This window comes from Sinohyriopsis cumingii, chromosome 5, assembly GCF_028554795.1.
Source record: "Sinohyriopsis cumingii isolate HCF-2022 chromosome 5, ASM2855479v2, whole genome shotgun sequence".
Taxonomy (NCBI): domain Eukaryota; kingdom Metazoa; phylum Mollusca; class Bivalvia; order Unionida; family Unionidae; genus Sinohyriopsis; species Sinohyriopsis cumingii.
The window spans coordinates 1780579-1797795 of NC_142965.1; the positions used below are offsets into that span (position 1 = coordinate 1780579).

The 17217-nt window shown below is 33.3% G+C and overlaps 1 protein-coding gene across 3 annotated transcripts in view; it reads left to right on the forward strand.

The window, feature by feature from the left end:
* LOC149798521 (E3 ubiquitin-protein ligase TRIP12-like) overlaps window positions 1-16635 on the forward strand; it is a 165863-nt gene extending 149228 nt beyond the window's left edge. For all 3 annotated transcript variants that reach the window (XM_089957328.1, XM_089957327.1, XM_089957329.1), the window contains exon 42: window positions 1583-16635. In XM_089957328.1, the coding sequence (XP_089813454.1) occupies window positions 1583-1779 (197 nt within the window). In that variant the 3' untranslated portion in view covers window positions 1780-16635. The remainder of the gene's footprint in view (window positions 1-1582) is intronic.
* The last annotated feature ends 582 nt before the right edge of the window (window positions 16636-17217 follow it).

Below are 17217 nucleotides of genomic sequence, written 5' to 3' on the forward strand. Positions count from 1 at the left end.
GACATGGGTAGTTACAAGATGGAGTAGCTTCCCTTTAGTAGTAGCTTTTCTTCTACTTTATGCCTATTTATGGAGTGATAAAAAAAAGGAAGATGTGGAGAAAGTTTAAATTCCATAAGAAAAAATAGTCATTGAAAATTTTTGGAAGTCTTTGAAAACTTCTTGAAAATGTTGATATTGCTATCCTCCCGAATTGATGGCGATATCAGCATGGGATTTTCACCAAAAGACTTATGATGTGTATGTAGTTGGTCCTGTTGTCTTAGATCCAGCATGTCTACCATGGTGGCCAGCTTGCTAAGAAAATCAACATTCAGCAGTTAAAAACAAAAAAATGGTCATGGCTTTTTGGAAATTAATCCAGTATCTAGACCTACTATTTTTACGGTCACATTATTTTCAAAATTTGTATTAAAAAAGAAAAATTCAATAATTCATACAATTTCCAGACATAGTGTACATTTTTAAGCCAACCTTTAGAAATAAGTTGTAACATAAACTAACGAATGTTTTACCATTCCCAAAAGCAATTGATTGAACAGTTGACAATCAGACCTTGAAACTGCATTTGTTAGATTGATTACTATAATTATAGCCAGATTTCTTTAACCTCCCCATTTTTTTTATATATCTTTCTACTGTCTGAAAGGGCCAGACATCAGCAGATAACCAAATATAAGAATTTTATTTTTTCAGGTGATCATTTTATTCTCACCACCTTTCTTAAAGTTTTTGTCGTCTTAAGCTAGTATGCAGAAGTCAGAATAATTTTACTTTCAGTACAATCATTAAGAATCAAACTATGGACACCATTGTCTGTATTTGACCCCAGTTTCATGAGTACAGCCATTAACCAAGCATGTCATATTTCACCCAACATGATAGCATAATGAACATGACCTGCAGCGATCGAAACAATGTCAGTCTTTGGTTAAATTATATTTTTGCTCATTTTATCTTAAAAATATACAAGGATAGCAGTGGAAAATATGAAAAAAGGCAGTTCATGTTCCATCAAAGGATGTTCAAATATTGTAAACTGAATTTATGGAAGAAATCTGTGTGTTTTCATTTGCATGCAGTGATTACAAGGCAGCCTAGTTTTCTTAGCCAACTGGCATTGAGCATGCTGTGCACATCAGGACACAAGAGAGAAGTTTATTTTTCCAAACTAGATATTTGACAAATATGATTTTCATTTGCATGCAAATTATCCTGACAATAAGAAAAGTTTTTTTTTTTCATGTCTAAAATTTGATAATTGACGGTATATTTGCATTAATAAAACAGGAAAGAAAACGGCTTTGTCTTGCCAGGACTTTAATTTGACGTTTGTTCCAACACAGTAGTCATGCTGTTCTCATGATTTAGTACTAATGCAAGATGACTAAACTTGTTTTCTTAATTTTGTCTCATAATGTGAAAACTCAACCCATTTTCCATATCTTGTGAAGGAATACTTTGAACAGCTACATGAATGCTATAATGTTATTGTAATTTAAGCCATCCTGTATGTTTCATCATGTTTAACTCTTGATTCTCATATATAGTAATGCATTTTAATTCTATTCTTTTTACCTAGGTTTCCGGAGTTTAAACCCACCATTGACTATTGTACGAAAATCTGTTGAGCCCTCAGAAAACCCTGATCACTTTCTGCCCTCAGTCATGACTTGTGTGAACTATCTAAAACTGCCAGACTATAGCAGCATAGAAGTGATGCGAGAAAAGCTTGCTGTTGCTGCAAGGGAAGGACAGCTTTCATTCCACCTTTCATGAAACTGTATGGCCACTAGATTCACTGGGATTAAAGTGGAATATGTGTACTTGTGTGTAAATAACTTTCTTATGGCTTAAGAGGAGTTACTAAAAGGAAAATGAATCAAGATTCATGCCTGCTGGATGCAAGTTGTTTTCCCTTTGTTCTGCGAGTGAAAGGACTATAGTCAGTTCTCGTAAAGTGATTTAAGAGGTCGTTTTCACGTATTATCATTTTGATTGCGCCATGCCAATGTGTTAGTTTGCAGGGTTTTAACATAAACATGCTTTTGACATGCTCTCACATGTAAAAGAGACACTGAGACCATTATGTTGGCATGGATTTTGTTTGCATCCAACCTGGCTAAGTTATGCATTTAACTTTTATGACAATATTTCCTATTGGTCTTTTGAGGATTTTTTTATCATGGGAAAGATACTGAGATTCATTAAAAAAAAAAAAGAATGTGAATGAAACGGAGATAACTTATGTTACTTGAGTTATCTTATGTGTCCCATGTTGGTCCCATGCAACTAATTGAATTTGCTTAATGTTATTATGCAAGTTATTTCAGAATTAAAAATGTTATTATGCAAGTTATTTCAGAATTAAAAATGGGGGAAAACAATTAACAGCAAAATTTCTTTATCTCAGTCTGCAGAGACTTTCAGTGATGGAGAGAAAACATTTTTTGCAGTACTTTCATAAAATTTTAACCTTTTGAAATGGTTCACCATCCAAACATGGTACCGGAAGTGTACATCCATCCATTTAGTGCCACAGTCAAATGCTCTAAACATGAGCAATAAAAAATTTGAAAGCACTTGGCATCATTATGGACTTTGTGGCACACTGTGAAACAATTCTTTGTACTGCTTACTGTCAGACATATATGAGGGCCACAATAAAACTATATCACATTAGTTGCCTCATACATAAAATAAGCAATAAAAAGGTTGTTGAAAAATTAAGACAGTAATACAGTGTTCCCTTTTATAATGCCATCTCTACAGTGAAAATGTGTCGTTATTAAGGTATAAAAGGGGTGGGCTCTCACAAGGGTTGAAATATACTATTTTGACATCATGCAAGGTAGCCTTTTAAATGAGGTGTCCTTTCTTAAGGGGGACAGTATGATTGATATATATTAGTTTGGACAAGGTGGACTTTAAATTGGTGGTATTTCGTGAGAGGAACATCAAGATAACTAGTTGAAAGTATACTGAACTGTAATAGCACATTTATCTATTCTAAATTAGGGCATCATGTGATGAACAACAGTACATTATGATGGGACACCCCAAAGTTGTATTGTCAGATTGAATTCAGAGTTGCAGTTATTTCTTGGTTATGTTGTATTATGTAATTTTAATGGAATTTTGTAGAATTTAATTTTTAAGTCATCCCCAGATCTGGATATTGGGGGTTATGCTTCACTGCCAACTAAACTGAATAGCTACATAACAAATGTAAAGTTTAATACATTTTGTTCCTAATACCATTATCATCCCTATTAAGCATGTCATTTTGAACTTTAAATTAAACAGTATCTTAAGTTACGAGTCCAGTAATATGAAATTCATACCAAACTGTGATTTCACCCCCTACCAAGCTATCATCTTGTACAAATTTGCAGCAATTTATTTTTTTTGTGCATAAGGATGATCCATATTACATAATTCTAAGCAGAAATATAGGTTTTCCTTACTTTGAAAATATGCCTTTGTAAGCTAAAAGGAGCCTACAAAGTAAAAGTCTATAAGTTTAGAGAAAAGTTTCACATTCTAGCAATGGTTGAGTGAAATTCAATCTTTTTGTTACATTGAATTCAATATGTACATTGTGAGGTAAGTAAAGTCTATAAATGTATTGAAAAGCACTTAAATAGAAATAAGTCATAACTTTTAACAATGTGTAGGGATCTCCACCATTTCAATCCATTGGGGAGTGAGACTGTCTCATTGTAAGATGGTTGCTTTCTGTTAATATCTTCACTGATTCTAAATTCTGGAAACCTTCAGCTCAGCTGTGGGATACCAGAAACAGGTTTTACACTGATAGGTGTTACCAAGTGGAATATTGATACATGACGTCAGGCATCTTCCATTTTTGGTCAGATAGATCTATTTCACAAGAAGAGGAATTTTGTTTTACATTGAATAATTTGCCAATTAACAGTTGACATTAAAAACTGATTGTATTTATGTTGCCATCCTATATGAGAACAATGAAAGAAAACATTTTTTTGAAGAAAATGAAATGAACCAATGTGAGAAGAAGAAAAAAATACAATGAGAGAGTGAACACATTTCATAATAAAAATGAAATGATGAACATTAAAATGTAATGTATTTATTGAACATTAAATGAACATGAAAGAAAATAAAATTGTGAAAAAAATCAATCTTTGCACAAAAAAACCCAACCCAACTGAACTTTTTAACCACTTCTGCCTGAATTAAATCCAGAAATGGTGTTGCATATATGTTCAGTTTGACATATTTCTGCAATAATTTACAGGTCAAAATTCTGCAAAACTTTTTCTAACACAGTATCAGTATATTCTAGAAGATAAAGTAATGTAATATTGCCAGATAAATTTAGCTTGGACTGCTAAAGTGTTGCATCATGTCAATTTTTCTTCTTCAGATGATATAATGGCAGTTTTCCATCAGCAGGAGAAAGTTATAAAGAAGAAATATTACTTGCCAGAAATTCTACAAAAGTTTCATAGATGTGTATTTAAGATCTTAAGTATAGACACTGCCTTCAAGATAGTAAAAAAATATGTGACAACATGATGTAGAAAGAGAATTCTTGTTCAACATCATTGCAATGTCCAACATGTATAAATGACAACTTTGTTGAGAGACTGGCATAAACATGCCAACAGTCGAAAATAATTAGATGCATTTGACTTTATATATGAAACAGCATCACACAAAAAAGAGAAACTGATGCAGGGAAAGAGTCAAACAAGGAAAACATGATCTGGGGGTGGGGAGTAAATTGATTTTATATTTAAAAAGTCAGTCATACAATAATTCAGTTAAGACAATATTCTCATGTATTGTGCAATATTCTGTCATGTGATACAAGTGATATCATAGGGTGGAGGACTCAGAGAGTACTGGTAGAGAAAACTTGATTTTTCTACCAAGACCATTTTTATCACACCACGTTACAAGATCACTATCCCACTCACACCTATAGTCTGACTAATACATAAACAGTTTGTCATTAGTTTGCCTGAAAAAATAATGGTACTGCTTAGACCACCATAGTAAAAAATTTTGTTGTCACTGGTTCTCCAGAATGGACAGTCACATAGACATATGGTTTTCACCAGCAGGCTTCTTCTGAAGTCTTGTTGGTCCAGAGTGAAAATTGTGCTTACAAAACCTCCAGTATGCCTGCAATGGCTGCCATCTTGAAAATCTCATTTTCATTACACTTTCTGGAGGAGTGGTCATATTGACATAGGCTTTTCACCTAAAGATTCCTTGCAATATCTGGTTAGTCCTCATTGAAAATGTTGCTACTCAGGTACTCATTATGGCTTCTGAAGTGAAAATCTTATCACTAATCTTCCTTAACAACAAGCAGATCAACATAGGGTTTTCACTAAAAGACTTATGAATGTCTTGATGGACTTGACTACAAATTATGACATCCAATATGGCCGCTATAGTGGCCATCTTTAAAATCTTGTTACTATTACTCCTGAATGAATGTTGACATCAACATGTTACTTTTACAAAATGTTGGGTTTAGGAAGAAGGTGCTGTTATGAAATCCAAAGGCCACCTAGCTGGCCATCTTGAAAATGTTTTAATTGTTACTCCCCCTAAAAGGATGGTCATATTGAGATGGGGTTTTCACAAAAGGACTTCCTATGAATGTCTAAATGGTTCTATTTGAAAGTATGACTCCCACAGTTACCATCTTGAAAATCATGTTATTTTTTTAAAGAATACTGAGGATGTTTTCAACACTCAGCAGTTGAGAGAAGAAATGATCTTAATTTTGCAATCCATGGTGTTCATTTTGGGTGTAGATCAGCAGTCCTTTTAATGAAGTATTGTTGATGGATAACCGTGAAGCTTGATATATGTTACATTCATCACCTGGATATGCCTTCATTGACAAATACCTTTGCTGCAGCAATTTTTATTGGAGCTATCCCTTTTTGTCTTATAGCTTAATGTAGTGTATGACACAATCTCATTAGTATGACTAGTCCCCCAGTTTTTGATAGATTGCCATGAAACTTATTGTACATTATCATCAAGTGACTTTCCTCTCATAATTTTTTTGGACTTGCTGTTCGTTTCGAAGGCAGTGTGACTCAATTTCATTAGCACAATTAATGACACAGTTTTTCTGGCAGTTTTTTATCAATCACTGTGAAATTTGGTACATATTATGGCCATCATATAAAGATGCAGATATTGACAAATCTTTGTTCTGTGATTTGGTAAGAGTTATTTCGCTTTCTGACTTGCAGCTGGTTCCCATGTGTGGCAGAATTTTGTGAGTGTAACTGCTCTTGCATTTTTGTGTGGATTGCTGTGAAACTTGTAGATATGGTAATCATTATGGGATATACATGTTGACATTGTTGTATTAACACTATTTTCAGAAGAGTTTGGCTCTTTCTTTCTTTGTGTTATTTTTTTTACTAGAGATTCATCTGTATCATTCGTAAGGATTCAATATATAAGAGACAGGGTTGTATTTACATGAGCAAAATGCTTGTGCCTCTCGGTTTTTGGGGTTTCTTTTAAATCACTTATTCATGCCAACTGGATGCATTAAACACAAGATTGTGTCCTCATGTAACACCATCTGGCCTCAAATTCTGCATAGGTCAATCATTGCAAAGAATTCCAATTTTCTCAAATAACTTATTTTTCCCACTTGAAACACAGGAAGATGTAGTTCCTCTCATGCAAGGGTGAAAAAAATTGTTTACAAAAATTGTTCCAAGATTTGACCATGGGTTTTGTTTAACACATTAGCCAAATTATTCTGTTGTACCGTTGTTTTCCTTCAAGTTTTTGGTGGTATTGAGATGACATAATTGACTTCTTGTTATAAAATATATTGTATTGCCTCTCAACTAAGATCCAGAAAACAAGATCAGAAAAATTGTTCCAGTTAGATCATAACCTAATAGTGATATCTAAATTAAACCAAATCAGAATGAACATTATAGAAAATACAATACAGAATTTAAAATGCCAATTTACTTTTCTCCTTTTTTTAAAAAAAAATGCTTTCCTTGTTTATAACATAGCGTATTCAGTACTTTAAGTAATTTTATATTGTCTGCATTTGTATTAAATACTGCTGAGTTATACTTATTTAAATCTTCCTCCTTGGGATCCCTTAAATTCCAAGACTGGACTGAATTGACAATTATTTTACATTTCTGTCAGCCGTAAAGTTGCTAATGGATAGTCAGTGCATTTTATTTTGAAATTCTTAATTCTTTCCAACACATAGATTAAAACTTGCAAGAGACTTTTATGATGTCACATACTCTATACAGAGCCCATTATATGTTTGGTTCGCAATGTCACTGTTTGATCTTAGTGTAAAATTTGTTTGATAAATACTTTGCAAGAAAAATATAAATAGGGCAGAATATAAAAATTGGGAATTTTTAGGTCTTACACAACTAATTAAATAATTCAAAATTAAAAATATGAAATTTTTTCACCATGTAACTGCATCAAATTGTTGATAGGATCCAACATAATGACATGCCACCTTAATTCTTAAAGTAATTAACTGGCACAATTGCAGTCAAGTTCAAAATTTTGTCACCTCTTCACATGGTTTGTACAGGTCTTGAAATAGCCTTTGCTATTTGGTGTTGAAAGATGCTTTAAAATTTGAACAAGTGGAAAAACTCTTGAAAATCCTTTTTTCCTATTTAATCTTTTGTGGAGCAAAGTGAGAGTTAATGATAGTATTATAATAATTCATTTTGTCATGTACCACATGTATTTGGACACCTTTGCTATTATCCCTGGTGTTATGTTGACATTGGTACATTTTTAGTCTAACTTCCCAAAGCCTGTATTTGGTGTCATTATTGGTAAACCAGTAAGTACAAATGCTGATTGAAGCACACTGAACATTCAGTTTAATTTGTCTGTTTTAGTAATGGGAAAATTTGTATTCAACTGAAAGGGATCAGATATCCTAAATACTCACAGATAGAGAGTTCAATGGGGATTTGTCCATGGAAATGTGTACTTTGTGTAATTCATAAATAGATTTGGTGAAAATGGGGTGTATGTATGCACTTTCCTTGCATACAAGAAGTAAGAAACACCCAGCACTAGCAAGCACTTGGGAATCCTTAACAGTTCATTAATGACGTTTATTTGAAGACAGATTATGAGAAAATAATACCAGTCATATTTTCATAATATTAGTCAGCTACAAGTATCTCACCTCCTACTGATGCAGCTTGATTAATCAAAACCTGGATTGGTTCCAATCTTCCTTCCAACCTGGATTGGTTCCGATCTTCCTCCCAACCTGGATTGGTTCCGATCTTCCTTCCAACCTGGATTGGTTCCGATCTTCCTCCCAACTTGGATTGGTTCCGATCTTCCTCTCAACCTGGATTGGTTCCGATCTTCCTCCCATGTAACCACAGTTAAATCTTACATCCTCAGTGAGAAGACAGAAGTCATTGGACAGTTAATATTTGCAGTTCATATAAATTATCCTCAGAAAATAATTGGAAGAAAAAGTCCAGGGTTTAAATAATCAAGAAGAAACATTTATGGATAGAATCCATGAAGCTGTAAAATGTAGAGATTTAACATAGCTTTGAAAATAGAATACAATGACAATGGCAAAGTTCACATGCACTGATGCTTGTTGACAAGTGCAGTTGTTATATACATGTTGTTACTTATATTTCAGGAATTAAACTTTTCACACTTTAGTTATATAATATTTAAGATGGGCTCAACACAAGTACAGTACAAGAAGTTTTGGGAATTTAAATTTAAAAGTGGGCAAGTTAAAAGCGAGCCGTTGAAAAAATTCATGACTGACCCTTGCAATGCCCTTGAATTTTTTTTAGATGACTTAGTATAAAGTTTAAATAAAACCAGTGAATAAAAAAATAAAATAATTTTTTAAAAATATGGGCTACTATTTTATCCAAATTTAACACTTAAAATTTAATCAGATATTCAAATAGCAAATTATTTGCATACTAATAATTATTTTTATTTATTTCCTGTATCTTGTGATTTATTTTTTTATGTATTTTTGTATAATGATGATAATGTCTTTATCACATTTATAAATTTTTGTCTGATTCTGACATTTTGAATACCATTCAAACATGAATCAAAAACATTTCAAGGATAAAGCCACTTTTATTCAGACAGCAATATTGTGGCATGTTTGACTGTAAAAACCAAGTGGGAAAGTTCTTGTCTAGTTGCAGGAGATGTTTATGATTTAGAGAATTATGGCACTGGTTTTGTCTCCATTTTATATAAGTTGACACTAGATATTGTGCATGTTGTATGCATTATTCATGTACTGGCTTTTCTTTTTACCTGCACAGGTGTCTGCATCACACCTCTGCACCTCATCATTTTCATTTCCATTTCCCCTATTAGCATGGATATAACCTTGCACTTTTCATGATAATTTTCTAAATTGCAAAAAATATTATGGACAGAGAAAAATGTTTCAAATTTGTAAGGTATGAAGGGATTAAATAATTTTGTGGCAGATATTAATTTTGTCAGGTAATTACTTTGAGGGATTGAAGGTGACTTTTTTTACTTGGGTGACTATATGTGCTTATCAATAATTCATACTTATTTGTCAACGTCATAGACCCCGACCTCCACAATACATTGGCAAATGAATTTCTTCAGGTTAGACTTGAGATTTTGAGTTTGTAACAGCTTATAACATAAACCCTGATTTTGTCAGCTCATTGTTTCCTCCAAATATTTCATTTGACCCCCAATTCTGACACCCGAGTTTCTTTTAAACTCGATCTGATGCCAAGTTCAGACATGAGTGGGATTTTTGACTTGCATCCTTAGGGGAAACACTGTTATGTAACAGGAAGAGCTGGCTGTATTCTGTTTGCAGTGATTTGCATGACATAATGGGTAAATATTATATATTTTCTTTATTTTTATCCACTATTATGTAATATAGGGGAGGTGGATACAGCTGTCTGACCATAAACATATTCTTGTCTCAAATCATTTGTATTGGGTTCTTTTCTTACTTAGAATTTTCTGATTCAGTATTTTTTTATATTGCCATCAAAAGTTGGTGTAACACAAATAGCATGTAAATTGACAGTGCTTGGCTGTGAGGCATTTACATAATTATTATAAAGATTCAATGCAGTTCTACATTTATTAGTAGCTATCACACAAGCTGAGAGACATGGGGTACAAGTTGTCTCTTGATGAGTATTGTTGAACTGCAGTATGGTTGGAATTGGTCATGCTCAGGTTTGTAAGCACATTTACACAAAGTATCAAATTCTTTATGCTCATTAGATCAGACATTTCACTGAAGAGGTATTATAATAAATTTCTTGGTGTGGTTGGACTTGAAACCTGGTTATTTTTTAATTTCCTGTTCCACCTGTTTTATCAATTCAGTATTTTGTATCAGAACAATTTTTTATTTTCGTTGCATTAAAAAGTCATTTTTTTTATATTTCCACCATAAGGTTAGGAGTACCATATCCATCCATCCATCCATTTCCTTTTTCATATCCATACAATAACTTGAGTCTCCCATTACCTTTTACCACTAGCTTGTATATTGGGTAAGGAAGAAACATGTCCATTTTGAGGTCAAAGGTCAAGATTATGGTGACAGAAATAAGAAAAACATCTTATACACAATAGTAGTCCATCACAGACCTGGACAACAGGTTGTGGATAGCTTGCACTTTTGGTAAGGGTGAGGCCTTTTGGTTTTGGGGTTAAACAAAATAGGTCTAGGTCAGCGTGGTAGAATAAAAATGGTCAATGCAGAACAAGCTCAACATCAAAGACCTGAACCAACTTTCTGGATGGCTTGCCTTTTGAGCAGTTTGAAACCTGTTCATTTGGGTGTCAGTGACTTTGGCTTAAAAACAAAAAAGAAATGGTTTCTGTACAAAGGTTTTTCGCTCTTGGTCATGAATTTTCTGAAAGTTTGAGGATGGCTTATACAGTGGGTAAGTAAGAAGCCTATAATTTGTTGGGTCAGATGATCAAATTAAAGATCACTGTGTCGGGAAGAAGAAAAATGGTTTCTCATAGTAAGCTCAATGCAATCACCTTGACCAGAACTCTGGAGAGTTTTCATATGAAGACACAATTTATTTTGGGATCAGAAGGTAAGGCAATTGTGAAAAATGGCTTTTTCACAGTAACTTGTTCATTGACAGTTTCATGACCAAAATTTTGTAGATGGCTTGCACTTCAAGTAAGGATGAGACCGCAAGTTTTGCAGGTCTAAAAGCCAAAGGTCAAGGTCATAGTAAGTTGAATAAAATGTTTTTTCATAACAAGTTTAGTTTGAATGTCAAGGTCATAGAGACGCATTTGAAAATATGATCCCAAGTCAACCATTCAATACCAGTGCAGATCTAGAGGAATGTTAATCAGTGGTGGGCATAAAATGTACCGAACATGGTACTCATGTTTTTTACAGTACTTTTGGACATTGCCACAGATGTGGAGAAAGCTTATAGTTTACCGTTTTGTATCTATCCATCGTAAAGAGTACATCAGCCTACCAAAATTAGGGAACTGGTGGGATATTTCTATTCATTGAGCATTTTTTTTAGTTCTCTCGGGCAAATTAAAACACAAATAACCCTCTACAAACAGATAAATCAATTTTGGCATGTTTAAATTCCCTATTTGCATGTTATGTATGTTTCCTCCCTATCAGGCGAGGGATCGACTTCCCATAGAAGGTGTGCATTTTAGTTTTCAGTATCTTGCAGAAAAGCTTTTTGTTGAGGTCAAGTTAATGGGAAGGTTGACAGTTACTTTTTCCATATGTGATTGCATCATCATCAACAGTTAGAGACTTAAAGTTTTTCTTTTGCACATATTTGCTAAAACCCTTGGTAAATTCTCTTCATAGTTAATGTGACTCATTTGATGACATTTGTTTGCATATTTCGTTTGGGTCAAGTTTTTTATATTCTTATATTCCTAAACACCTTTATGTATTCTCAGATGCTTGGCGGAAACTATTATGAAATTAAGAAAATTAATTCTGTGATATGTTTGCGTGCCATTATGGTCTTGGGGTCAAGGTCAGCGATAGAACATGTGCAAGTAGGTAATGGTTAAAGTTGTTTCTTTCTTTATATTTCCTAAACCCCATGAAGGATTTTCTTCATCCTTGTGAAGAATATTATGAAGTTAAGATGATTCATTTTGTTAAACGAGTTCACTTTCCCTTTCAGCCATGGTCACATGAGGTTTTGGCTGAAGTTTTTCATTTGCTTACATTTACAAATATCCCATGATGGATTTTGTTTATACTTGAGATGAATCAGTATGATGCAAATACAATTCATTTTTCAAGATGCTTACTAAGCCTTTTTGCACGAGTCAAGTTCACACTAAAAGCATATGCATGAATGTTTTGTATTTTTGCTGACATGATGGATTCTGTTCATTCCTAAGATGAGTCGCCATCAAGCTAGACTGCATTTTTTTTCTGCAACACAGTCAACTGTTTGACATTTGGGTCAAAGTCACACTAAAGCAAATATGTACGAAGGTTTTATATTTTTGCTGACATGATGGATTCTGTTCATTCCTAAGACGAGTCACCATCAAGCTAGACTGCATTTTTGTAAGAGTTATTTCCCTTTCTGACTTGCAGCTGTTTGACATTTGGGTCAAGGTCACAATACTTTGGTCATGGATTAAACATGCAAACCCTGGCTTTGTTGTTTCTGAGTTTGAAATTGTGTTAATTATTTTAAAGAAGTAGTTATTATCAAGGGATACAGAATAGTGTATTTATATAAAATAAACAGACCTATGTATTGTTTTCCTTGTAACTGTTATCAGCTGCACAAGTAGAGATTTCATGTTTTCACTCTGTATTGTTAAGCAAAATACCTACCATTGGCAGGTGATGCCTTGATAAAAAGGGATACAACCTATGCAATACAAAAACAAAATATGAGAAAAAAAATATTTGGCCCATCTTCTGGACCCAAGTTTTAATATCCGATTGGTTGGTTATATTAGCAATCAAGAGTCTTGTTTGAGGTTTTGAGAATTATTTGTAGGGACCAGATCATTATGGGCAACTATGATAGATCTGTATTCTAAAAGAAACATGTCTGTTAGTTTTAAATACTAAATGTCATGTTAAGAATTTAGCATTCAAAGAAGTCAAATACATTTACTAAGTAGACATTATTTTTCTTCTTTTTAACATGTTGGAGTATCTTCAGGTAGCATAATTTACTTCTTTTTGTGATGGTATAGTAATTTTTTAAAAAAAATGTAAATTATAATGTCAGAATTCTCAAAAGTTATTATTTTTATTTTGTAATTTGTAAAAGTTACGTATTCTTTATTTTGATTGATGGGTTAATGAAACTGCTAGGTAAAGTTCTTGTCGTATCAATTCTAAGGTCTGATTGTATTAAGCATTTTATTCTCACCCAGTGTGTTGATATGTATAATGAAGACAACATGCATCTAAAAAAGTAATGTCAAAAGAATTTTCAGATACTGTACTGTCTTAGAATAAAAATTATTTTTTCCTATGTATTCATAAAATGTTTGCTGTTTTCTCTGGGTTGGCAATTCTAAAGATGGATTGTACAAGGTCATGACTTTGTTAAGGTCTTTTGAGTTGCTAACAGGCCTTAATTTGTGTTTTTACTCAAATTTATCTTGAATAACTAGTTCATTGGGATGCCACACATCTGGTCAGAGTATATATGGATTGTATGGACATTGATGTATTTGTTGGTATGTTAATATGTAAGCATCAAATGATGTCAGGGAATTCCTTTGGAGTGAATTGTGTGAGAAAAAATTGTGGAAGAAGACGGGTATAATGACTTAATTGAAAATTGATAAAAGTGTACCTTGCAACCACTTTTTAAAAAAATTCTTCATTGGTTTGTTTTCCATTACTTTTAAAAAAATGGACATTCTTATTCTAAAACCAGTAAAATATTATAAGCAAGTAATATAATTATATAGCAACAGAAGATGCTTTGCAAGATATGTTCAGATGCTTGACAAAGTACTTGCACACATTATTTTGTGTGGGGGAAAAATGAGATGAATGATAATATTGGGATTCTTTGACTGTTTAAATGAAGGTCTGGTATAAGTAAGAGTTTCCATCCAGGAGGTAAATTGGATGTTGATTTTTATGAGCACAGTTGTATGCAAACATGACATGACACCATTATGCTAAAAGCTAAGGCAGTCAAATTGTCGTCAAGACTAAATGACCTTCTTTCAAAGGACATTGACTACATTAATATGTATTATATATCTATACATTATTTGATCAATACCAGAAAAAGAACCTTGCAGCTGAGATATGTCGGGGATGACCTTTAAATGATTGAAATCCAATCATTTTCATTGTATTGGTGACACATTGGTTAAGGCATGGTATGGACTTGGCAAATTATAACCTTGAAAGCATTGCTGTGCATAATAACAAAAATTAATCCAATCCAGTCAAGACTATAATACTTTCTTGATGTTTATAAATGAAGGTCAGTTTACAAGTATTTATTAGTGGAGTTCAGTATGGGAAAATGTAAATACATCAGATATTAGTACATGGAAGAAAATGTCAACAAAATTCAGTGCAAATAAGAGCAAAGGCTTAATGGCCAATAAAATGTCAATTAGTGGAAGAAATGACAACTTCCATTCCTATCACTGACAAGTAATTCCTACATCTCATTGTTCCATGAACTGCAGTTTTTCTCGATCTAGTACACTTTGTCAGCTGTTTTTGCACGCATTTGTGACATGGTGTCGATAGGAACAGAGAGAAAAAGATTCCAACTGACAATCTTTCCAAGTTGACATTGGACTTAATTATCATTGTTAGACATTTGAAGTACTTGGGCATTAAATAACATTGTTCTGCTTCAAATCCGTCATCATCTCACGGCCTATGTTTTCTACAATCCATAATTTTAATTGTGTGCCGCTACGTTTTTCACAATATCACTAACATACTTGCATGTTATGTTCTTAAAGCTTAATAGAGGGTGGGTGGATTTCCTTGTCGAGTACAACATATCGCCCATGTTTTCATCACAAAAGCATTTGTTCCCGATATACCGAGATTTCATTGAGAGGTGTGTAGATACATTTAAGAAACGCGTTTAAAATATAGAAATATAAACCACATGAAAAGATAAAAACATTTTTGTTTAGGTTTTTTTTTTTGATACTTTTTCCATGCTTATTTATAACTGCTATTTGAATTCTTTGGTTTGTTTTTAAATGTGATATGTATTTTTCTGGTATGAAGGACATCAGACTTCTAACTAGTTTTTATTTGATAGTGTCTGTTAGAACCAACTCTTAAGTACAGCTGTTCATTTATTTGTATGTAAATGAAAGTGAGAAGAGATATTTGCAGTTAATATATGTAATCATAATAAATGATTTTGTTCATGATAAATATACCCCATTTTTTCTTATTATTACATTTGGCTTTTATATTTCATGCAACAGATGAGCATTTATGCATATTATAATGTCATTCTGCCTGTCAAACTATAGATGGGTATGTATGTGTATTCTTTAACAGATCGATGTTATCAAATTATCAGTTACTCTCATTCGCCTGATTTTGTGTGAGGGTGTAAAGCTGCACTTTTATTTATACATGCTTTCAGCATTGAACTATTGAAAAAGAAAATAAGCTGGCAGTAGACCCACTGAAATAGCTTTATTGCAGACATGTTTCTATAAAATTACAAATAAAATGTTAATGCCAGAAAACAAATTCAAAGCTTTTTTTAAATGCATATTTTATACAAGTCTTTCTCTATCAGTCCTGGCTTAATAATGTTTGGTGCCAAGCATTTCGTTGGATAGCAGCTGGTAAGGCGTTAATTATATCCTTTCCTTGTGACAGTAGTCATTGGAAGGGCTATCAGTCGAGGCCGTACGAACTATGATATAATTGGTTGAAGGGCTACAGCTGTGACCTCTTGAGCTACATTTAATGGCAGGTCCGTCAGCCGTAGCCAATGACAATGTTCACTTTAGGAGGTATCGGCTGTGACCTCGTGACCTATAGTCAAGGGGAGAGCATTCATCTCTGGTATTATGGCCCATAGTCCGTGCAAAGGCTCATGACTCGTTGTAAGGACTATCAGTTGTGGCCTCGTGAAATATAGATAGTGGAACGACTATCTTTTTGTGGCCTCGAAAAAGTAATACAAGTATATACAATGTAGGGCAGCTTTTGAGAACAAATCCCACAACTCGACTAGACTAAAAATAAGTAATACTTTTGAGCTGAAATAAGTCAGACAAATTCGCAAATATTTGTTCAGATTGGAACATTTTCTTGTTCTTTAAAAAATGTTTGAATATATCAGAAAAAAAATTTCATGTCATTGAAGTTTAGATTTATTTGAGTACATTTTATAAAGATTGCTTGGGTGCTTGGCTTTTCATTATCTCCAGCTCCCTGTATCACCTCCCCACCCCCCGAATGCACCTCTTAGATCATGCTCAGTAGAGAGTATATGCTGGTTGTAGACCAATCATACTTTTTGTTGATAATCATCTCGTATAGATTCAAAATCACGAGTAAAAAATATTCTTGAACATTCTTTGTGTTTTATTACAGTTACGTTTTGAACTTTAGAGATACGAGACTATTACCGTTCAAATGAAAATTAAAAATCACTAGAACACATTTTAACGTTCCAAGTCAGTTTATGGTATGGCTATGCGTGCATCGAGCGTTATTATGTCCACAGGTCAACAATACATATTTAAAGTTCATCAAGGAACAAAACTGGACCAGTTGTGGACAAATTTTGAACAGCATGACGGCATGAAGTGATTTCAAAATTTATTTAGATGACAGCGATAGGAAACCAAATATGGTCATTTTCCCTAAGTTATTAATAGTTCTTTAAACGACATCTCAAAACCACTGAACAGAATTTGTTCACATTTGACAAAAAGTATCGTATCCGTAAAACATTTTGTTTTACAATTGCTGCCAATCACCCATCAAATATGGCTGATTTTACTAAAAACTGAAAGCACATTGTTACTAAACAGAGAATAACATTAAAAGACTTCACCAGATCGAATAGAAAATTTGTCCAGACTTGACTGAATGCATCTTGGTATGAAAAGCTTTCAAACTGGAACAAAATGATACCGATATGCATCAAA